Genomic DNA, 24,476 nt, shown 5'->3' on the forward strand with positions numbered 1-24,476 from the left:
GGCAAGAGTCCTGTTTGATTGTCCATAATTGTTCCCATCTAGGATTTTTTTTTAAAAGACTGCTTCAGCTTTCAGGTATGGTTGTGTGACAAAGTGAGATGAAATCATCTGAGGTGGGTTGGGGGGGGGGAAGTATTTGGATTTACCAAGAACTGTACTGAATCTCATTTAAGCATTAGCATCCTGTTCTTTTTGCTGGTTACGTCAAAGGGGCACAGCCATGAAAGGGCAGCATTTACAAAGCTGGGACTCAGAACTGGCACTCCCTCCCTCCACCAAGAGAAGCTCTGCCCTTCATCCTCTGGGTGGGAAATGTCATTTTAGCTCCTCAGTCCTAACTCCCAGCAGCTTGGCTGGTTCCAGTCATAGAGGAAAACAGAAAGAAAAACACAAACACCTTCTTTCAATCAAGGAGGCTAAATTTCATATCAGTGTGGCTCTTAAAAGCATTGCCTGTCAAGGGACCATGCTGCTTCTGGGAATACCATCTTTGTGAATTCCATCTTTAATCCACCATCTTTGTGAATTCGTTGTTTCCCAAGCTGATTGCTTCGCTCTGTTTTATTTGTGAATCCCACTGATTAATTTGGGACAGTTTTATTTCTCCTCATTAAGTAGGAAAGCACAACTTTTTTGAGAGCCCCCCCACACACACACACACATACCCAAGCAGAGTGATATCCCAGCTCCTCAGGAAGCTTAGACCTGAACCTGTGCGTGCTTTGATTTCTGTCACTGCAGCTGCCTTATTGGAGTGAGTAGAATGTGGTGTGTTTTCTTATTTTAAAGGTATCTCTTGAACCTGAGTTTTGTTGGCCGTTTTTGCTTCCAAATAGACATTTTGGAAACCATCACTCTCACATTCCTGATTCCTTTGGAAACAAAAATGCTGCCCTGAAAATGTTTCATGTGTGTAAGCAACTCTTCAAGTTGCCGGTTCCTCTGTTGGACTCTCGGGAGCCGGTTGCCGATAGGATGAAGATTTGCAACTACCAATGCAATTTTTTCTAAATGCTAATGTTTTAAGAACTTATAAAAAGTGTGTCCTTGATTTTTTTTCTTTTTATGTTGTTCTTTGTGTGATAAACTGAGGTCATTGCAAACAGAGTGATTTTGTTAATCGTTGATTAAATGGGATTTCTTTGCTTAAAAAATAAAGAACGCTTGAGTTCAAAATGAGTTTGTGATGTGTTATCATCTATTCCTACAGGTTTGTGATGTGTACAATGAAAGTAATAGTCCAAGTACAATTCTGCAGTTCTATGTATATTTGACCCTTTTGATTCCTTTAAATTTGACTAATAAAATTTGGCAAGGCACTGTGGAGGGGAGGGGGGGGTGTTACCAGTTCTTCCTCAGAATGCAACACCACCTATATATCTCTCTGTTTTGATTTTATCGCACTCCTCTGCCAAGGAGCTTTGTGTGATGTACATGCTATTTTGTAACAGAATAATCCTGTATTTAGGCCTGGTTTGGCAAATGCTTTGCAGGAGAATGAAAACTTCTGTATTGTAATGTACTGTCACATTTTGTAATGGTGTTGAACTCTAGTAGCACTTGGCTCAGCTGGCAATCGCGGAACTGTTTTTTGTGGGATGCTGGAGTGATGAATGAAAAGAGGCAAGCAGGGGCTGTGTCTGCCTTTCAGCTTTCTCCCAACTTTGGGACAGAATAGTATCAGTTTTATTCTTTACCATGGACAAATTCCGCACAAAGCAGTGGCAGAGATAACACACCTGATCCCAGCAATGTTTCTGCTCTGCTGTTAACGTCTCTGCCTAGGGTGTTGGGGATGGCTCAACTAACCCCCCCCCCACACTGCTTCTTTTAGAAAGGCCCCATCCCTTCACCTTCACGACAGACATCCTGTTTGGCTTGAGCCAGTGGTCCAATGAATGCACCTCTTGTAGGTCTCTTCAGGTCTTTCCATTTCAGAGGGACCTCTGCTGGTTCTCAAGTCAAACAGGCCTGGTATTTGATTTGAGGAACAGGAATGGCAGTGAGGCAGAGTCTATGTTGTGGATTCAGTTCCGTGGGGGAAAAGGAGGAATGGGGCAAAGAAAAGAGAATCAGCTTCTCTTTGGCTTTTCTGCTTCCTGGCATCTTAAATGCAGGCGAATATACCCCATGTGCAGGTCATAGGAATAAAACAGTCAGGTTGACTGTATCACTGTACTAGTCAGTTAAATTTCCCTGTTCAAAAAGTGTAGTACAGTAAAAAATGGGGATTTGGCTGGGCTGGTTTGTTCCAGTGGCTAGACTGTTGGGCCAGGAACTGGGAGATCCGGGTTCAGATCCTCACTCTGCAGTGCATTTTACTGGGAGACTGCACACTTTTCAGCCTGGACTGCCTCACAGGATGGTTGTGAGGAATACGTGGAGGAGGGGAGAACCATTGATTGAGCTCCTTGGAGAAAGGGCAGAATAAAAATGTGCCTGATTATGTATGATGGAAGTTGCAAGGTACTTGTGCTTCCCTACATGCCAACTGCTGCCTGAGGCTCCTGGCATCCAACAGCCCATGCTGCACAATCCCTAATCCACCTCCCTGGTATACTTAGAACAACATAATGGAGAATAGGCAAATGTACAGGAGTGAGCTGGTGGTGGTTGTCACTGGAGATAGGACTGTCTTTTGCCTGGGAGGGTGCACTTTGGGTCTCTGACTCTCACAGTGAAGTCATCACACAACCACTTCTGTGAACCAGAAGGCATTTGCCATGCCCACATCTTGATAGTTGTAATCTCTTTGCAAAATAACTATGTGGAATAGCTGCGCAAAACCAGAGGGGGTCTTCTATACAGGGAGTGGCAGCTTCACTTTTATAACTAGTTGTTATTTAAGCCTATCACAAAAACTGCTTCCAGAATGTCTGAGGCATTTGTCTGGAATCTTGTCCCCCTCTCCCATTGGCTGCTGTTTTCCCACTAAAATCATTAGGTTACAAGCACACAGAATCATAGGGTTGGAAGGGGCCATACAAGCCATCTAGTCTAACCCCCTGTTCCATACAGAATCAGCCTAGAGCATCTCTGACAAGTGTTTGTCCAGCCACTGCTTGAAGACTGCCAGTAAGAGGGAGCTCACCACTTCCCTAGGCAGCCGATTTCACTGCTGAAGTACTCTTATTGTAAAAAAATATCCAGCCAGTACCTTCCCAACCCTAATATCCAGCCAGTACCTTCCCAACCCTTAATTTAAACCCATTATTGCGAGTCCTGTCCTCTGCTGCCAACAGGAACACCTCCCTGCCCTCCTCTTAGTGACAGTCTTTCAGATACTTAAAGAGAATACTTGTGTCCCCCTCAACCCCATCTTCTCCAGACTGAACAGTCCCAAGTCCCTCCGCCTTTCCTCATAGGGCTTGGTCTCCAGGCCCCTGATCATCTTTGTCACTCTCTTGTGCACCCATTCCATTCTGTCCGCATCCTTTTTGAAGTGAGGCCTCCAGAACTCCAGGTGTAGCCTGACCAATGCGACATACAGTGGGACTATGACATCTTGCAATTTGGATGTTATGCCTCTCTTGACATACCCCAAGATGGCATTAGCCTTTTTTGCTGCTGGATCACCCTGACTGCTCATATTTAGTTTACAGCTCACCAAGATCTTGTTCATACACACTGCTATCCCAGAAGTGTAACCCTCATCCAGTATGCATGCTTCTCATTTTTGTTACGCAACTGTAGAACTCTGCACTTATCCTTGTTTTTTTTTTTTTTTAATCCTTGTTGACTTGCATCTTGTTCACATCTGCCCACTTTTCCGGTGCATTTAGATCTCATTGAATTGTATATCTTCCAGATGTTTTGCTGCTACTCCCAATTTGGTGTCATCTGCAAATTTAATTAGTAGTCCTTCCACCCCCATCCAGGTCATTTGTAACAATATTGAAAAGTACTGGGCCCAGAACTGAGCCCTGTGGCACTCCACTGGACCCCTCCCTCCAGTCCGATGAAATGCTGTTGACAACTACTCTTTGAGTGCGGTTCTCCAACCTATCCACTTAATTATCCACCTAAGTATCCTAGAGACCTGTCTGCAGTTCTCCAGTTTACCCATCAGAAGATCATGGGGAATCCTGTCAAAAGTTTTACCGGAAGCTAGGTAAACAACATCAACATATTCCCACAATCCAGTAAACCCATCACTCGGTCAAAGAAGGAAAAAAAGTTGGTCTCTCAGGGCCTGGGGGGACAAATCTTTGCTGACTTCCCTTGATCACCAAGTTGTTCTTCAGATGCTCTTAGACTGACCCCTTTAAAATATGTTCTAATATCTTCCCTGAGAAAGGGGTTAGGCTGACTGGCCTGTAGTTTCCTGGCTCGTCCTTCCTCCCTTTTTTGAAGATTGGGATAACATTCCCGCTCTTTCAGTCTTGTAGTACATTTCCCATCCTTCAAGAGGTCCTGAAGAGTTTGGACAAAGGCTCTGCGAGCTCTCTAGAAAGTTATTTGAGCACTTTCGGGTACACACCATCTGGTCCAGGGGATTTGTACTCATCCAATGCAGCTGGGTACCTCTCAACAACCTCTCTGTCCATGTTAATCCTGGTCTTGCACTTTTGTCAGTAAGTGATCAGTAGGGCTGTTTATATTCTGTGGTTCTGCAAAAATGCAGAAAAGCTGCAGAACTGAAGGGCAAGCTGCAGAATTTCCTAGGAATTGATTTCCTTAAAAAAAATTTCTAGCCCTCGTGGTTTTGAATATGTGCTTAATATTTATGTAGTGCCTAATTTTATTGCTCAACAATATCGACAGGGGCCAACATAACTCTTTACCATTTACCAGAATTACCAACAATGCAATAAATAATAGAAAATTGTAGAATAAATTGTCAAAAACAATTCCAATGTGCTTCATGGGCATAATGTCTACACAAATCGGAAAAAATTCTGCAACTGTTTAATTTGTTACCTTAAGCATGGAGTCAGTGGAGCTCTAGTTATTGGTGCTTTTATTTATAGTTAACACAAAGGGAGCCCAAAAACCTTTGTTTGTCAGTGTTTATTTTTTTAAAAAAAACTGAAAACAGGTCGTTGCTGAACTCTCCTGCAGTGAATTATCTGTCCTTGCTGTTTACAGTGCTGCAAGGGCCCAATTTGGTCTGTTTGGTCTTTGTCTCTCTCTCTCTCTCTCTCTCCCTTCCTTAGCCAATCCTTCCTGCACAACCAATACTGGGGCCCTCAGACATGTAACTGTGGCACCTCCATTTTCTGCTCGTCCCTATTGTTTATTAGACAATCCATTATATTGTAAGGGAAGAAGGCACTTCTCAGCTTCTGTACTACCCAGGCACTTGGATTCAAAGCAGTGCCTCTGCATTTTCTTTTTTCTTGGCCTTCCTACCACATCCTTTGCCTTTCTCACCGGGGTAGAGGGAAGGGGGAGAAGGTTCTTCTGAAGTTTTAAACAGCAGAGTCTGCTGTGCTCTGGGCCTGACTGGTGGCAGAAGGGCCAAGAAACGTGTGAGAAGATGAGCATCCTGGAGTTTTATGATCATGACAGATCTTTTCAACCAACACTACATTTAAAAGGATGGCTGGGTTTGATGGCCACCCTGACCCTATTTTCTAGATTGGGATGCTGCTCCCCCCCCCCCCATTTTCTCAGAGAGCTGTGTCTTCACCATCCATCTTGGGCCCAAAAAGTTTCTCAGCTGTGTCTTTGCCATCATATTTTGGCAGGTTACCCCCAAAATCTGCTGGCAGGATATCGGCATCGATCTCTTGGTAGAAAGATTCCAGTTCATCGCCATGCACAAAGACCTGAATGTTAAGAAGAAAGGGGAAAAAAGAGGGTGAGCACAAGGTGGACCACTAGACCTGAATGTTAAGAAGAAAGGGGAAAGAGGGTGAGCACAAGGTGGACCATTGTCTTGGAGGGCTGCTGGTGGCCAGGAACAAGCTGAGCTGAAAGTTGCCTGCTGCTGTCTCCTGTGCTGCCAATGGCTGGGTCCAAGTCCAGAGAGGCCCCTCAGCTCAGATCCAGTCTGCAACAGTGGAGAAGGAGGTGATGGGTGACCACTCGGCTTGCTCCTTGGCCTTTTAGTGTTCCAGTCTGCCCTCATAAGTTGTGTGCTCCACTGGAGTGTAACAGGAAAGACGAAAATGCCCAGGCTGCTGCTCATGGCTGCTCTCACTGGTTTCCTCTGTAAAATCTAGCCCTGGTCTAAAACTGCCACCTCCTTTACCTTTATTCTGACAATGCTTTTTCTGTAGTACATGTATGCCCAGCGTGCATACTTACCCTCTCCAGCAGTTTGTTCTTCAGGAAAGGTTTGACCACATTGTAGGTTGTAGTGAAGTACCAAGGCTGATGGATGAAGTGGACAGCCTTGAAACGGGCTGGGAAGGAATCCTAGGAATTCCAAAGTCACACAGGTTGGGAGAGCAGAAATTGAAAGGAGAGAATGGGCAGGAGAGGGTTACTTCAACATCCTGTAATTCTGTCCTCTGACATCTAGATTTCTCTTTGAGGATAGAGGAGAGCATTTGCCCAGAAGCCCGTACCCAGTGATGTGTGAATGTGTAAGATATATCAACCACCTTGCTAGTACCCTAGGAACCCCTACCTTCTCTCAGATGCCAGATGGGGCTATTTGCTTCCCATTTCCTGAAAGGCCTCTTTTGAAGCTTCTGGGTTTGATTGATTGGATGCATTCTGGCTGTACATCTTCCCTGTCTGAGCTCACATATCTACATTCATCAGTCATGGAGCTGCACAGATGTGTGTGCTCCTGCTATTCTCATACTCTGTCACCTCCCAATTCCTGCTCTTATTCACAGCATGCTCACACAGTCCCTGGAGCACTTGGCAAGCAGCTGCCTTGCAAAGGGGATTCCACAGAGGAAAGCACTTTGGTGACTCCAGCAGTGGCCAAGAAGAAAGGCCATGTTTCACTGTCACCTCAGGAACACATACTGCTTTGCAGGGACCAGTAGAAGAGGATTAAGGAAGGCTAGAAGAGCCAGATACCCTACAAATGGCAGATTCAGGGCTTTTGCTTCTTCCTAGCTTTGAGGCTTCTTTCCTGTCTATGGCTGGTGCCTGTGCCTTTTGCTTTCTTGGGATTGCCAGGAGGTTGTTCTTTTCACCTGCAACATGTCCACCATCTTCTTCAGTTCGGAAGGTTTGATGCCAGAAGCCTGCTGCACTGTGAAGCCCTTGAAGTTCTCAATGATGCAGAAGCCATTGATTTGGGTCTCCTCATTCTCCAGCAGCCTCTCTAGGATCACACAATAGGCACGGAGAATCTAGAGCAAAAAAGGCAAAGATGCAAACTGAAAGGATGTCCTAAACCTCTGGATCCAACCCCCACCTTGCACTCTTGTTGTACCATGCAAAACGTCAACTGCAAAGGCTGGCTTTGGCTAAGTGGCTCAGTTTGATAGGATAAGAGCAGGTATAGTTAAAGTGTCATATGGCTTTTCACTTGCAGCTCCTGCCTCTTGGAGACAGGGGCATAGCTCAGTGATACTGCACCTGCTATGCCTGCAGAAGGTCCTTGGTTCAATCACTGGTATCTCCATTTAGGGCTGAGCTAAAAAAACACCCCATTTTTCAGATCTTTGAGTAGATCTTTAGATGGACTAGAGAATTTTCTTGCTGTAAGGCAGGTGCATACATTTGGTTTTAGGAGGTGTTGTAAAAGTCTCTATGAACATGGATTGTGCAAGGCAGATGCATACTTTTGGTTTTAGGAAGCATTGTAAAGGTCTCTGGAAGTGGCTTGTGCATAGGTGTACAAACTCTTAAGAGTTGTCCTCTTAATCATCCTCTGCATCAGTGAAAGAGATCCTGGGGCCCATCTTTTTGATCATTGCAGAGCAGCTGCTTGGGACAACAGAGTGCTTTGGGTCAATTTTCTTCAGAGTTGGCACACAGGAAGAGAAGGGGGATTTGTATCTATTAAAATCAGACTATAATTTCAGATATGATCATTGGCCCATTCTCCTTCTAGCATTCGCTCCGTTGTTTTAGCAAACCCACACTGGAACAGAAAAAGTTGCAGCTCGAAATCACATTCAAATACCCCAGGCCAGCACCGTACTGACTGCAGATTCACCCCTGAACGGCCATAAATTTATGCAACCGGTACCATAAAACAGATCAAAGGAAGTGAAACTGGCATGCAGTGTGGAAGCTACCATAAAATCTGATAATCAAAGAGTGAAAGTGGCATGCAATGTAGAGGGGAGTTTCTGTTCCAATGTGGGTCTGGTAAAACAGCGGAGCTAATGCTAGATGCAGAATGGGCCATTGTCTCAGGCTGGGCAGTGACTTCCCAGATAGAGGGAGGTTTTCCCAGTACCTCCTACCCGAGACACTTTAAATGGAAATGTTAGGGTCTGAAGCTGTCTTCAAGAGAAGACTCACTGGAAAAGAAAAGCTGAAGGCAGTAGGAAAATAGGAAGACACAAGATGAGGTGGATTGACACCATAGAAGAAGCCACAGCCTTCAGTTACAAGACTGAAGTCAGTGATAGGATGTTTTGGAGGTCATTAATTCATAGGGTTGCTGTAAGTGACTTGATGATGTATAAAACACACGAACCTCGGCCCCTCTGCATTCAAATCATATACTGTCTCAAACATCCCCATCCCTTTCCCAGATGTTTTTGTGTTTAAATTGTTGCCTTATCTCAACTCTTGGAATGGATGGATCTATCCAGAAAGCCGGGTGATTGTTTTATGCAGTGCTATCAGAGGAGCTGCGGTGGCTCAAGTGGTTAAGACGCTGAACTGCAGGCTGTGGAAGGTCTGTAGTTCAGCAGTTCGAGACCCGAGTGTGCCGCATGACCCGTCTCTAGTTCCAGCTCCTGCCAACCTAGCAGTTCGAAAGCAAGAAATTGCAAGTAGATAAATAGGTACAGCTTTGGTGGGAAGGGAACAGCGTTCCCTGCGCCTTGGTGTTTAGTCATGCTGGCCACATGACCACGGAAATGTCTTCGGACAGCGCTGGCTCTTCTGCTTGGAAACGGAGATGAGCACCGCAACCCTAGAGTCGGATTCGACTGGCTTTTGAGCAAGGGAACCTTTACCTTTTTATCAGAATAAATGACGCTTTAAGCTTGAAGACGAGGGCCTTGCTCGTAATCTGTATCTGAGCCCCCGGGTCTTACACGGAGGCAGCAGAATGAGGTGAGAAAATACTGAGATAGTAGAAAAGATTGGTACTTCAGAGTGGGTAGAAGATCATATTTCCCCCCTATGTAAGAAGAAAATTTCCTGCAAGAAGGAAAAAAAAATCGCGTACAAGTTCTAGCTCAGTCTGCTCCCTTGTGGGCTAGTTTTTAAAAACGCGAAAAGCATAACAATCGTATTCTCCACATGTTTCAAGTGCTACAGCCCATTCTAAAATCTCATTCAACCTGAGCTGCAACTAAGAAGATGGTAGAAAACATAATGGGAGAAAGAGCTGACAGCACTCCCCTACACTGCCATACAAACATTCTCCCCCTGCCCAATTCCATTATCCATCATATTACTCCTTTTTTATAGGTCCAGCTCCTTGAAAACTAAGATTTTGGAACCTCTATTAAGTATGCACAATGGTCTGGTGGATGGATGAATAGCTTAATAATATATTCATTAAAATCTTTGCATCTAGATTTTAAATGATTTTGGCCTTTTCTTTTTCCTAGGGGATCTGAGGCATTATAGTGTGTTTGTGTGTGTGGGGGGGGGGCGTTGTGCAGAATTTGTAGCCCTTTAAAACTCCAATTCCCAGAATTCCTTAAGGGCTTCCCTGATACTTTGTTCTTCAAGTGAATTAAACTGGTCCCAATCTGTAGGGTCAATAAAGCTTGGCTGTAAGATACTGACCTCATCGAAGGTGATCTCTTCGTAGTCCCAGTTCTCAATATTGAACAGCAGCACCACCCGCCCATACTTATCCCTGTTGGACAAAATGCCTGGGTAGCCAGCCTCGATGGTACTACGCACAGCCTCCGGCGTCAGGTTCTCAAAAAGCTCTGGATACTGCTGACGGAAGTTGACGTAGCCTGTGGTCAGGGAAAGAAAGAAGGCTGCGGCTGAGGAGATAGCCTGAATCCACTATTCCCACATAACGGATTCTGGACAGATGACTGACTGTAGCAGCCTTATACTGATTTAAACCACTTGTCCACCTAGCTCAGTGTTGTCCCGTGGAAGTTCTCTAGAGCAGTGGTCGTCTTCAGCCTGAGGCCAGGACCCTCAGGTGGATTGTGAAGCCTCACCTGTTAAGTTGTGAGCCCTCACAGAGCCTCCATATGTATAGCTGTGTTCCTTTTTTGAGTGATCTGCTGCTAGTGTGCATGCATCTCAGGGGCAGCATGATGGTGAAGCAAGGTCACTCAGCATTGGAGCGAGTTCTTTTAGAATTCTGTTTGCTCTGTTTAGTACTTGGGTGGGAGACCATCAAGGAAGTTCAGCGTTGATATGCCAGGGTAGGCAACCACCCCTGAACATCTCTTGCCTTGGAAACCCTGTGGGGTCACCAGAAGTTGGCTGTGACTCGACTGCAAAAACAAAAAAAATTAGGAGGGAAGGTGGCATAGTATAGCCTGATCTCATCAGGACATGGGCAGGAGACGATCAAGGAAGACTCTGCAGAGGAAGGCAACGGCACACTACCTCTGCTTCTCACTTGCCTTGAAAGCCCCTTGCTGGTGTTAAAATTCTACACTGTTGTCCCTTCGTATTCCCTCCTAAAGAATTTGATCCTATAGTCTCTTCTTTTTTCTTCTTTTTTATATTTATTTTTATTCATTTTAAAATATCATACAGTTGTCCATAAAACATAAAATAGAGAATATGATGTTAGTCTCTTCTGAATACTATTCAGGTGAGGGAGACTGTTCTGAAGCTGGGGGGGTGGGAATGACAATTGGGGGGGGGACCCTGAGAAGGGATGGGTGCTGTTCACACGTCACATGTTTATTTATTTATTAGATTTGTACCCCGCCTTCCCCAATGGGCTCAGGGCGGCTACAACAGAGGCAATTGCCATAACAACAGTTAAAACAACATAAAAGCAATCATTAAACAGTATAAAACAATCATTCAATAAAGTGCGGTGCTCTTGATGTTAAAGTTTTCTAATCCAAGATGAGTTCCATTCATCAACCTAACCTGACAACATACATTCTTCGGTTGACTAGGCGTCTGCCCAGGGCCAGCTCACCTCCAGATCTAATCCATCGAAGATGGCAACTCGGTGGTGGTACAGTGACGGCGGCGGCTCCTATGCAAAGGCCTGGTGGAAGAGCTCCGTCTTGCAGGCCCTGCGGAACTGCGCCAGGTCCCGCAGGGCCCGAACCTGCTCTGGGAGTTCATTCCACCAGACAGGAGCCGCCGCCGAGAAAGCCCTGGCCCTGGTTGCAGCCAGCTTGATGTCCTTGGGGCCAGGAACCACCAGTAGGTGCTGCGACCCCGACTGTAGCGCTCTTGGGGGAACATATGGAGAAAGGCGGTCCCTTAGGTTATGAGATGGAGATAAGAAGCAGTTGAATGAAAAGAGCAGGCCGCACAAAGTTTGCTCATGCTTGGTCTCTGACGTACTTGTATCTCTCGCACCATATCAAAAACAAGGTGCTTCAGGAAACTGTGAGTATGCTCGAGACATCAAGGGCCTAGCTTTTTTTCTTTAATGCCTCCTCCCTCAAGGGAAGGAATTTTATTTTTCTGGCTACTGTTTCTCAATCTCTTTCCTTCTCACTGAAGCCAGTCCTACTCATTAAGAGCCACCAGGTGGAGGGAAAAAACTATCTGGGAAAGTTCAAAACCAGGCAAAACCACTAGCATTGTCTTGTGTCTCTCGACTCAGCTGGTTCTTTTAATTGCTGGCTTGTTTATTGCCTGGATTTTAAACAAAAGGAGGCATGAAAGAATGGTCATTTCCTGGACTCCCCATTCAGCCAGAGGAAATCCCATCTCTATTGGTGGCCCTTGTGAGGGCAAAAACGGGACAGAAATGTTGTAAATAAATAAATGTGAGGTCCTTCATTGTACAATCAAAATGCAGTTTAACTGTACCTTAGACTTGGTTCAATATAGTGATGGTAGAAAGTACCTAAGGACAAAGAGGTATTGAATGCTGTTCTCTGCAATTACTACCCTGCTTGTTGCTCAGCAAATAGGGAAGATTGCGGGGGGGACACACCTTTAAGCAGATCATAAGCTCTGTTGATATCAAACTTGCGGGCACGGATGAAGCGGAGGAAGAAGGTGCCATCTTTTCCATTTGCTTTCTCAGCCACTGCTTTGCAGATGTCTTCTCCTCCATCAGCTCTCCCCTGGACCAGGTCCTGCAGCTCTTTCACAGCTGATTCCCGCTTCTCTGGTGTCTCATTCAGTTCATCTTTGGCCTGTGGGAATGAAGAGACTCTAGCCCACTGATGTTATGTAGGAGTGAAGGAAGTCAAAGGAATTTGGATGCCTGACTCTGCGTAGCGACCCTGGATTTCTTTGGTACCCTGGTTAACTTCTGCTCTCTGACGAGATTGGGCCAGCCAGGTCAGGGCAAGTCAGTCTCTGAGCTACTTTTGCTAAAGAAGAACCTCTCCTATTTGGTAAGTGGGTGGGCCCCAGCTTCCTACTGCTCCCTTCAGCATGAGCACTAAGATGCACCTTTGCAGTCCGTGCGTGCACACTAGCCAGTAAAGCCCAGCCCCCCCCCAAAGGCAGCAAACACATGTTGGCTGTAGAGGAGCTTGCAACTGTAAGGAAAACTGGTTCCCCCAAAATTCTGTGTCTGTTTCAAAGTTTGGTTCAGGCTTCAGATGTGGCCTGCTTGTGGGTTAATACAGTTCAGAAAAACAGCCTTGCTGAAGCTAGAGCACCCTGATCTTTTGAAACTGCAGATAACACCCAGCCGCAGAGAGAGTTGAGGAGCCCAGCACCAGCTCCCAATTAGCCATGGTCCACTCAGTTAAGCACCTGTGGGAAAGGGGACGAGCCTAGCTACAAATTGGTTTTCTTCTCCCCATGGTCAGACCACTGCTTAGGCTGTTCATCTAGTTTGCTATTGGCCTAACAGTTTGGCTATACAGCACCATCTAGGGTCCCTGAGACCATGAGGGGCCTTCTTACCCATAAGACGTAGGTTTCTAGTCTATTCTCTAGTTTGATGGTAACTGTCTGTGATCACAGTGGCCATCTTGAACATTGCTTACAGGAGCCAGACAGCTTCTGGCTATGCTGACTCAGAAAAGAGCCACTCTGGATTACTGGAACTTCAACGGAGAACAGCAACAGCTGATATTTGGAACCAATGTATTACTGTTTCAGTTAGCATTTGAATTTCTAGCTTTCTTGTTTTATCCTCACAGTTTCTTTAAAGTATCCTTGCATCTTAATAAAATGTATGTTTTAATTATTGTTGTGGTTATTCGCCTTCAGCCTGACTTCAGTCTAAATCCAGAGCCTAGCCTGGCTGACCACCCACCAGAGTAACCCACCTTTGTGTCAGCTAGGCTGCCATATGATTTATAGGCCTGTAGTTCGCCTGCCTGACCTCTGTACATGTTGGTGCCACATTCCTTCCCTCTTGATTCTCTCATCGTTATCGCTGACCTTGTGTTCCTGCCTGTGTAGTGTCTCCACTTTAATTAACCTTTCGTTTCTCAGCCTCAACCATCGGTTATTCTTTCCCACCCGCGGGGAAAACGGCCCGTTGGGTCCACGGGGGGGGGGGGGGCCTGTTGAATCCTCTATATCACTATATGCCTGTTCTATACTCGTCATTCCTAACAGTGAACATGTTACTGCAACCATAGTATACTAACAATAAAGTACAACCTTTCTTGGAAGTCTGTGCTCTGTTGTTTGGCTTTGGGTCCTGACACTTTGCAGGGCGGACTTTCCTGTTTAGAGGCTTGCCCTTTAGCTTCTAATCGTTGGGATAGTCAAAAGGGCTGGTTGCCACCAGGTACCATACTGGTGGGTGAGGAGACATACTCCAGAGTTTCGTAATTTTCTGTTCTGGCCCAGGACTAGGATTGCCATCGACAATGATGACACAATGCTATCAATGGTAGTGATGTCATCATACTGGGACTGTTGCATGGCAATGCTCTAGCATTTGGGGGAACTCTATGGTTACCCTAGAGTTTTTGCCCCAAACACGAAGCGTGTGTGGCAGAAGACTCCCTACAAGGAGCTAGGAGCCCCCTGCAAAGGTGAGACCTGGCATCCCTACCCAGGACGAGCTCGGGACGCTTTGACAGCAACCACCTCTGAAAACCGTATGGGGTGCCACTGAGACTTGATGGCACTTTCCACCACCAATTTAAGAGACTGCCCCTTCTCCAAAGCTCTCCAAAGCCCCTTCTCTCTCTTACCTCTGGCCAGCTCATCCATTAATTGAACCTCCAAATATCTGCAACACGAGCAGTATGGAGTCCCCTTCGCCCTGTTGCAGGGCTGTATTGGTTGACCAAATGTGGGACTGACAAATTGCTTTAGTTTTCAGATTTACAAAACTTGTACAGATTTTTTTCCTGCAGCTATATATTCACAGTCCCATCCTCGGGGAAGAGATAACTTTGACTAGATGGACAGATGCCCAGAAAAATCTCTGAACAAGCTGATCCAATAGTTCACAGTTTTGATACATATATTTATATGGAAAATGTCTTCTACACTCAGAGAAGAGTTCACCTCATACCATTGGAAGTGATGAATTTTGGTATGGTCATCTTGGTTTCATGGAATTTGGCCTAGGCATGATAGCCGTATTCCAAACACCCCCGAGTCTCTCAGATATGGGTTGTGTGAGATTATCACTTCGGTGAGAATGTCACAGATTGTATTTTATCTTTTAATCTTAACACAGATGGAATAAGGAATAATATGTATATCTTTCTGATTTCATTTACATATGGTTATATTTTGTATCATTGTGATTTCTTCATATTTACTATTTCAAGAATGATTAGATTGATTTTAAATAAAAATATTTTAAAAATAAACATGAGTGATGTTTGGCTGGGATACAAGGTTTTCACTTAACATCTGGGGGGGGGGGAATAAACTTCTGACTTCTCTTCAGTCAGAGGGCTGAACTCTATAGGGAGTGGGTATCAAAGACTACAGCCATCTCAGTATAGCCCCGTGATTTAGTGATTAATGTTTTGCTTTGGAACAGGCCTTTCATTTCCATGTGTCTGTTTGGAAAGGAATGCTTTCCTTATGGGGCGGGTTCATCCTTTACAGCCCTACCAGTGAGTCTTCTACTGTTCTTGTCATGCGATTCTGAAGGCCCCTGATTGCCTATCACGTGGTTGCAGCTGCCATGTAGGTATTTAAGGTGGGTCCTGGGTCCAAAAAGACTGAAGACCACTGTATTACTTCCTAGGCAGAGTGTATAACTAACTTCTGTGACTGATTCCCATAAACACCAGAGGGAAAGAAATGCCCCTGAAAAAAGTTTCATGCCAAATATGTACAAATGGCTATGTGCAACTAAACAGCGCTTCTGTTTTCAGAGGCAGTATACCTCTGAATTCCAGGTGCTCGGGAACTTAAAGGGAGGGGAAGGCTCCTGTTTGTGGGCTTTTTGAAATCATCTTGCTAGCAAGTGTCAAAAACTGCAAGCTGGACTAGACGGCCTCCTTTCCTGAGGCTAAAGGGATGGATTTCACTTGTTTGGCTAAAGAAGCTGGTTTGCTCAGCTTTACCAACCCCACTGGAAGGGAAGGGACCTCATCAGGGTTCCCTTCAGCTAGATCAGCTTTTAAATTGTGGTGTCTGATATGGGAGGTTATGGCCGAGGCCTTAAAATAGGGTTGCCAGCCTCCAGGTGGCGGCTGGAGATCTCCCGCTATTACAACTGAAATCCAGGTAACAGAGATCAGTTCACCTGGAGAAAATGGATGCTTTGGAAGGTGGACTCTCCAAACCCCACCCTCCTCAGGCTCCACCCCCCAAAACCTCCAGGTATTCCCCAACCCAGAGCTGGCAACCCTACCTTAAAACTCAGGTCTGGTATTTGCAAAGGTTAGAAACTACACCTCTTGGAGAAGCCAGGCTAAGTGAGCAGGATGTGGGGAGGATCAGCGATATATGGCACACCAGTCCTGGTTCTGTTCATATCCAGACTCTGTCAATATAGGATCGATCAGTGACTCAAGTACACTAAAATTCCTGACCTTTGCACATCCTGAAACTGCGAGCATCTTAAAGCCAGGAGTAGCTTTGTTAATTATTATACTGTGTAAGCTTCCTAGACATTCTGCTTAAGTATCTGTTTTTCCCTGTTTCTGTATGTGCAAAACCACAAGCCTCACCTCACATTGGAGGGGGCAGAGGGTATATAAAATAAAGTCTCTTGCTCCTTTGGGGCAGACCCTTCTTCACCCTCAAAAGATTGTGTCTCGTCTGAGTCCTGCAGCAGGACATCAGATGCGTTTTGTTTGATGCACAGCCAAAAACAAACAAACCCCCTTTCCTATCTCTTGTCAATACAGCAGCTCCATTATACTGCTTGATTTTCCATGTTCCTTTAGCCAGTGGTAACCCTGCTTCAAATAAATCCCACCAATAGAAACAGGTCACTCTCTGCTTGAGTGCCTGGCGACATCTAGTGGCCAACAATGGCTTGTTGTCATGTATGCCCTCCAACTTTTCTCAAGTGAAGATAGAGATATCCTTGTAGCACACTCTGTTCATTCCAAGGCCCCCCCACACACAACTCTCACACACATACCTCCCAACAAAATACAAATGGAAGCAGTTTCTGAGTGAATGGTACTTTGTCAGACCGGCCAATTCCCAGTTCTGCCACCCTCATGAGCTACCCTTGATCCCCAGCAATTCTCTTTCCGTAACCCATTCTCACCTTTTGCAAAGTGTGGGCAGGGATATTCTCACATTTCCCGAAGACTGGGCCGTGGTCCTTGGTGGTCAACCGCTCAAGTTTCAAACGCAAGGCCTGTTCCTCCTCAGAGACGATCCTGAATGTGCCAGGCTGGGGGGGGGGGTGAAACCACAAGAGGACCTGAGCTTAATGGAATGCCAATTCAAACTGCCAGGACATGACAGGGAAAACGTTGAGGCGAGGATAAGGACATTGGTGGGCAATGAGACGTGGAAGAAGAACTGTGGCCAAATCTCCCTGTCTACATACCATTGACACTCTGATTTGGATCAGAACCATGGTGTCAGTGGATGAGGGCTTCGGCCCTTTCCCCCTGCACAGCTTTCATCATGGCAACTTCTCCCCAGTCCTATGACTCCCAGTCTTTTTTGTCTGTTGGGGCAAATGAGAGACTTGGGAGGAGGGATTCTTACAGTGAGAATTGCTGTTGCCCAGGGAATGGTTGAACCCCCTCCCCATCTACTATAGCTGTGATGTCTTCTGGCTGCTTTTCAGATCCTCCACATCCCATCTGGCTGCAGCATCCCATGTGAAGAGTTTAAATTCTCAAACCCTCACCAAGCACTGCCTGGCAACGTTCCCTCTAAGCTGTCGAGTCTTGTGAGCAGAAATTCTACTTTGTGAGCTACTGGCATTAAAATTGTGAGCAAGCCATTTGGCTACTGCGTAAATTAGTTTGCTCTGTAGCCATCCCTTCCTGAGCTAAGACAGAAATGTGTGAGCCGGAGGCTAAAAAAATGTGAGCTAGCTCACACTAACTCAGCTTAGAGGGAACACTGCTGCCTGGTGGTACCTTTTTACTCTTATTCAATAGAACTGCTGAGATTTGGGTTTGCAGAGCCACTAAGAGAGGGGGACTGGGGGGGGCAAAATTCCAAGGAATCAAAGGCAGCTTGAGGCCCCTGAGCTGGGACTCTGTGACAGCTGACACAGCACAATTTAGCTTTCCTGGAATGCTTCTGCTGGGGGGGGGGGGGAGGCGCCTTTGGGTTCCTTAGGTTCGCCAGCCTCTAGGTGGAGCCTGGAGTTCTCCTGGAATTATTGACAACTGAGCTCCAGACTACAGAGATCAACTGGGGGGGAATGGTTGCTTTGGAAGGTGGACTCTGTGATGCTATACCCTGCTGTGGTCCCTTCCCTTCCAAACTCTGCCCTCTAGGTTCAACCCCCAAATCTCCAGGAATTCCCCAAACCTGAGTTGGCAAACCACCCTGCCAGTCATCCTCCTCCTTGCATCTGCCTTGCAAAAAGCCCACCATTTGTGTCCCATTCCCTGCTTCTGTAGCCCAAGAACAAAATTGTCCGGTGGTAAATGAGCCCCTAGTTGGAAGAGATGGGGGGGGGGAGCTCTCAATTATTTCATGCCCCAGAGAAGAATAGGATGGAGGGACAGAGCTGTGAAACCTCACATTGTGGTGGCAGCAAAGAAGTTTCAGGCAGTTGCTCAGAATGAGCATCACAGGAAGAAACACATCTCTGTCTAAAAGCAGTGTGAGTTCCAAATAAGGTTGCCAACTGGCCAAGGAGGAGGTTTGGTTCACTCCTCTACCTTTAATGGAAGCATGTTCTATAGAAATCACTAAGTGGAACTTTTGACAAAACAGAGAAAACTGCAACTATGTTCCTGCAGTTCAAGCAGCTGTGAGAGAAACAGAAATAGCAGCCAGTAAGAAAAAAGTTGGCAATCCCTAGTTCTAGGTTGGGAAAACTGCAGTGGGTTGTGGGGTCGAGGCATGTGGTGCTGGTGAATGGAAAACAAGCTTGATCATACACTAGGATAGGACCTGGCTAATTGGAACAAGGCCTAAGAATAAGATAAGTGCTTGATTTTGTAAAATCCGAAATCTTACACTGAAGCTGGGAGAGAGGGATGGAGTGGTCTCTCTCTCTGCTCTCTCCCGCTTTCTTCTGTTTAAGGAGGCACTGGATTTCAGTATCCAGGGTCTAGAGATGCTTTCTAAAGTTAGGGCAGATGCAAGAAGACTCAGATCACCTGGCTCCTCCCCAGGGAGGATAAGATGGACTTCTTACATGTCTCCTCTTTTCCTGTCTGAAGTACAGTACAGTTGTAATTCTGGGAAATCTCCAGGTCCCACTGAGAGGTGGTCAATCGTAGGCCTGGCAGCCACCTCTGGGTAACATGATACCACCTGACTTGCATGACTTACCTGGGCCTGGGCTGCTTGCTCCTGTTCAATGGCAAACCACTCTATGAAAGTCAGTGTGGTACAGTGGTCAGAGCCAGATTCAAATCCCCATCTTGCTGTGGAAGCTGACTGGGTGCTTTTGGATGTGTCACATACTTTCAGCCTAACCTCACTCACAGAGTTGTGCAGATAAAAAGGAAAAAATAATGTAAGCTGTTTTGGTCCCCACTGTGGAGAAAGACGATAGTTTTCCTGGGTAGAGGCTGCAGGAGAGTGGGGTGGAGATGGAGAGCTGAAGACAGAGAGGCAGATTAAAGTAGGCTGGCTGTTCGGTGGGAAGGAGACAGGGTTGCCACTTCCAAGTTAGGACATTCCTAGAGATTTGAGGGGTGGAAGGTAGTGTTTGAGGAGGGAAGGGACATCAGACAGTGAGACAGGTATAGTGCCACCCTCCAAAACAGCCATTTTCTCCACAGGAACTACTGTTACTAACCTCCAGGTGAGGTGGGGATTGCCCAGAGTTACAACTGCTCTCCAGATGTCAGAGATCAGTTCCCCTGCAGAAAATGGCTGCTTTGGAGGGTAGAGTCTATGTCATTATACCCTGCTGAGGTTGCTTCCCTCCCCAGATCTCATTGTCCCAACGCTCCAACCCAAATCTCCAGAAATTTCCCAACTTGGAGCTGGCAACTGTAAGGGAAATCTACTGCTGTATTTGGGAGATTCCTGGAGAGCGGCCTCTGCCACTGCTGCTGTGGTGGTGGGGGGGAGGAAGCAGGTGGGTGGGTGGGCATGCTGTGCGGAGGGGGAGGGGTAGCAGGCAGCAGTCCGGGAGAGTGATGGGGCACAGAAAGGAGAGGAGAAAAACAGAGAGTGCTGGGGTGGAGGCCAGAAAGAGAGAGAAAGTGACAGACATGGAGGAGAGAGTAAGGAAAGGGGTTGTAGGAGGGAGAAAAGAGTGTGAGAGAGGTAGAGAGCAGGAAGCAATGGTGGGGAGATGGGATAGCCACCCTGCAAGTTTCTTGCAGGTCCCCACTTGTTTGTTGTTGTTGTTCACATTTTTCAGTGTGGGTGCTCCAAATAAGTGCTCCTTTCAGGCACAGAGGAGACACCTCCTGGACAGTTTTAAAACACCTGTTCCTGGAGGTGGGAAAAAGTCAAGATTAATTCTTTGATTCAGAGGAGAGATACTTTGGGGGAAGAAGCTAGATTTCTTCAAATCTGCCTCCTCCTTTAATGTTGACCTGTGCTTGGTGGTGGTGATTTGAAAGTGTTTTTTTCGCACCATATCTTGTTTTATTGTGCACTGTGTAAGCAAGTTAAGTAAAACTTGTTCCCTAATAATCCTGTCCTGTCCTGTAATGTTTCTTACCCAATGGACATTTATTATTCTATCAATGGATGGTAACAGCAAGCCAATAACATTTGGTTTGATCAGGGTGATGGGGGGGGAGGCCCAAATGTAGGCTTTGTTCAGGGGCCCATAGTGACTCGTGGCAGCACTATGGGTTGGGCCATGATGTGGACCACCCACCCCGTGCCATCTGTCTAACTCGGGTGCCCAAAAGCTGCTACAATCTCCAGTTATGGGGAGGTATGCCCACCAAAAAGATCTCCTGACTTCATGTCTAGTTTGACACTTGCTGAAAAACATAGGGAGTACCTTGCTGCATTAGCCTGTATATTCCAGAATCTTTTACAAACATCTCAGCAACCAGCAGGTGTGAAGCAGGACAGTGGTCCCCACCATCCCTGTCCTAGAGAAATGGAGAACCTCAGTCTCTCTGGGAAGAGGTTCTGGCTAGCACTTTATCCCTATGAGTGTGACCAGGAAAACTGAACAAACAGAACAGAACAGGGATTGTTACTCACCACCGAAGTCATGCTGTTTCCTAAGCCACACACCTACAGAAAGATAGCATGGATAATCTTGGGTTAAGAACTCCTCGCAAGCCTTGTGTACCCAGAGCTTCTGAGCCTTCCATTAAGCTTAGTTATCCTAAAATGTCAAGAGAACCTCCACAGGCAAGATTTACTCTCAAAGGGGTTCCTCTGTTTTCATTCATAGTGTCATTAATCCCACAATTCCATCCATCCAAGGATTCCAATGACCAACAAGTGGAAAAACAGTCCCTTCTTCTGTAGAAGGGCCAGCATCTGAGGCAAAAAGCAGCTAACTAGACAGAGGACTGCAGCCCTGTATGGGCTAGGGATGCCAGCCTCCAGGTGGGACCTGAGGACCCCCCAGAATTACAGCTCATCTCCAGACTACAGAGATCGGTTCCCCTGGAGAAAATGGGTGCCTACACTGTACCCCACTTGAGGTCCCTGTCCTCCCCAAGCTCCATTCCCGAATCTCCAGGAGTTTCCCAACCTGGATTTGGCAACCCTAGCTTATGAGCCAAAGACTAGTGTGGTATAACAGTTAGCCTGTCAGACTAGTGCCAGGGATCCCCATTCACATCCCCATTCAGCCAAGAATGCACCGAGGGATCTTTCTACTCAGACAGACCCTTGGTCTATCAAGGTCAGCCTTGCCTCCTCTGACTGGCAGCAAACTCTCCAGGGTCTCAGGCAGGAGTCTTTTTTCACTAGGCGTGATCTTCGTGGGGGCGGCGGGGCTTCAGCCCCCGCCGGAATTTTCAGGAAGGGGCTCAGCCTCCCCCGGGAGCCACCCTTGCTCCTAGCACAGCAATGCCTCTGGTCCAGCCCCAGCCCCCCCCCCCGGGAAATTGGAAAGTCTACACCCTGAACTGGAGATGCCAAGGATTGAAACTGGGACCTTCTGCATGCACAGAAGATGCTCGGCCACTGAGACACAGCCCTACCCACACTCTACCCAACCTATTGCGCATTGCATTGTTTATTGGGTGTCTTATGCTCTATAATTATATTCGCCCCCTTCTTTACGCTGTAATCCACTTTGAATCTCAGTGAGAAAGGCTGGCTGTAAATAAGCTAAATAAATAAAAACAAAATAGAGGAAAGAACCTGGTACACTGCCCTGACCTCTGTGGAGGAAGGTCAGGAGTTAAAAATAAACCACTTATGCAAAGTGAGGGTGACGGACCCAAGAGCCTGCAGTGAGCTGAATGGCTGAACAGTGATTTGGAGCAACACTGTCATGAATGTTCTGTGCGACCTGTGCAAGGAATCTTGTGGTTAAAAATTGTTGCATTTGACTCTCATCTTTCCTCTTTCCATGGGATTTAAATTATCATGGGATTAAAAAAAAAAGCAAATGGAAGCAAGCTCCCTGTAATGTTTTTTTGTGGTTGGAATGCAAGGGGGAAGGAGGCAGTCCTTGGAGAGGGGCTTATGATGACTCCCTTTTTCCCTACTGAGGCTTCAAGCAGTGTGCTGGTGGGGCATTTCTGATTATATCTGGAAGCTCTTTGTGGAACAAAGATGTCCGGTGACAAGGACTGAATTCCCAGGTAAGCCCAAAGTCTGATCAATTAAGCTTGCTTGGAAGGAAGGAAGGAGGGAGAAAGAGGGGTCAGAACCAGTGTTCCCTGTAAGCTGAGTTAGTGTGAGCTAGCTCACAGTTTTTTAGCCTCTGGCTCACACATTTTTGTCTTAGCTCAGGAAGGATGGCTCCAGAGCAAACTGATTTATGCAGTAGCCAAATTGCTTCCTCACAACTTTAATGCCAGTAGCTCACAAAATAGGATGCTTGCTCACAAGATTCCACAGCTTAGGGGGAACATTGGTCAGAACACACTGTCAAGAACAATGATCTGGTGCACTCAGTTGACCCAACTTTTCCTCCTCCCAATCTTAGTCCTGGGAAATCTGGTTGGTTTATACATTTTGCACCCCCCTAAAAAAAGGGTTTGCATGCCTGAGTAAGACCCATGTTTGCTGGATCAAAATTAGAAAAATATGCACAGTCTAGTCAAGGTCATGACAGGAATTATTACTAAGAAATGTTCCATTGGTCTTTGTGGGGTTTACTTCTGAGTAAATATTTTATTTTGTTTGCTTATTGCTTGGATTTTTATCCCACCCTTCCCTGCATGCAGGGCTCAGGGCAGCTCACATCATATTTAAAATACACATAAAACAATAAAAATATTCTGCAGTTCAATCATTTAAAAATGTTAACATACCAAGACAGCTCAAAGGTCTATAAAATGCCCTACTTTGGAACAGGCTCTTAGTCCTGTTGTTTCATTTCAGGGAGAAATTACAAATGCTTAACTTTGCCTGGATTGTGCTCAGTAGGATGGGGAAGAATATTAAACTAAATTGGTGCAGACTTCTTATTTTCTGAGCTCTGGAAACACTGTGGTGCAAGAGGAACCTACAAAACCCAATCCAAATAAAAGGCAAAACACTTACCGGAAAAGCCAAAAGAGTTCCTAAAAAAGCAGCACACAGCCCTGAAGATCACGTCAGCAGAGAGACTGACCAGCGCAGCCAGCAATGAACCAAATGGGGCCACAGTGGAGCAGCAGAAAGGAAATTTCATGAAGAAAAGCTTTGAAGAGTCACCGGGTTGGGATTAGACCATCACAAGGCATTGCCTGAAACAGTGTTTTGTTGTTGTTTTTAATTAGGTCAGTGCAGCCCAAATAAGGGACCCCCATTAACAATTACAAAAGGCAGAAGTGCATGGCGGTGTAGGGGGGAGCTGTTGGGATTCTGAGACTGATTAGGCAAGTATAAAAGCTCCTTATTGTGTAACTGGGCCATGCTCATTAGAGTAATGCTGGGTGGGAAGAAAAAGGGCTTTGAGGGACCCTGAAGGGCTATGAGTAAAAATAATTGCTGTGGGGATAGCAACATAAATTTGGTTGTGTGGCTGACAGCCGTCGAAAGGAAGAAATGGGAGAATGAAGGGCATTATTTGCCTACCTTACAGGTTTGTTGTAATGATGATGACTGGGGGTGGATCTACATAAGCAGTAGAAGTGAGGTGGCAGAAATTGTAACAAGTCAAACTACAGGTGTGTTGAGGAGTGGGGTTTTTTTGTTTTTTAAACGTTTTTTAAAAACCTTTCATGCAACTGGAAAGTTAGCCTAGCACAGAGATGGCTGAAAGTCTTTCTTTCTGCTCTGATAGTTTTGTACTTGCATAAAGTGGGGGTCATTGCAAAAACAGCATACCTGTCCCACATGTTGTCTGAAGCGGTACACTATGCCGTTCCACCTCTGGGCTTTGCCACTCCTTTGGACAGGATAACGGAGATTTATTTATTTATTTATTCAATTTATCCCCCCCCCCCGCCAAAGCAGGCTCAGGGTGACTTACAGAGAAATCAAACATACAAAATAACAATTATAAAACAATCATAAAAATCCAAACTATCATAAAGTGCTAGAATCAACAAACTAATACTAATAGCATTGCATAAGGATGGCGGAAACAATCATGATAAAATATTCAAACCTGTGTTGATGAGGAACTCATCTTGATCTCAATATGCCACAGGTCGCCGGCAGGGAAATAGGGCCTT

At 46.0% G+C, this 24,476-nt stretch overlaps 1 protein-coding gene across 1 annotated transcript; it reads right to left on the reverse strand.

Moving 5' to 3' along the window:
* Positions 1-5,568: 5,568 nt before the first annotated feature.
* RLBP1 (retinaldehyde binding protein 1) lies at positions 5,569-23,424 on the reverse strand. The gene is made up of 8 exons (XM_015425902.1): positions 23,359-23,424; positions 20,887-20,919; positions 16,829-16,957; positions 12,152-12,356; positions 9,832-10,010; positions 7,101-7,259; positions 6,253-6,363; positions 5,569-5,771 (listed from the first exon to the last, which is right to left on the reverse strand). Exons 2-8 carry the CDS (start codon positions 20,896-20,898, stop codon positions 5,613-5,615), a joined length of 954 nt encoding a protein of 317 aa, XP_015281388.1. The 5' UTR covers positions 20,899-20,919; positions 23,359-23,424; the 3' UTR covers positions 5,569-5,612.
* Between the last annotated feature and the right edge of the window lie 1,052 nt (positions 23,425-24,476).

The sequence above is a fragment of the Gekko japonicus genome, unplaced genomic scaffold (assembly GCF_001447785.1).
Source record: "Gekko japonicus isolate JY-2015 unplaced genomic scaffold, Gekko_japonicus_V1.1 scaffold3048, whole genome shotgun sequence".
In the NCBI taxonomy this organism is placed as follows: domain Eukaryota; kingdom Metazoa; phylum Chordata; class Lepidosauria; order Squamata; family Gekkonidae; genus Gekko; species Gekko japonicus.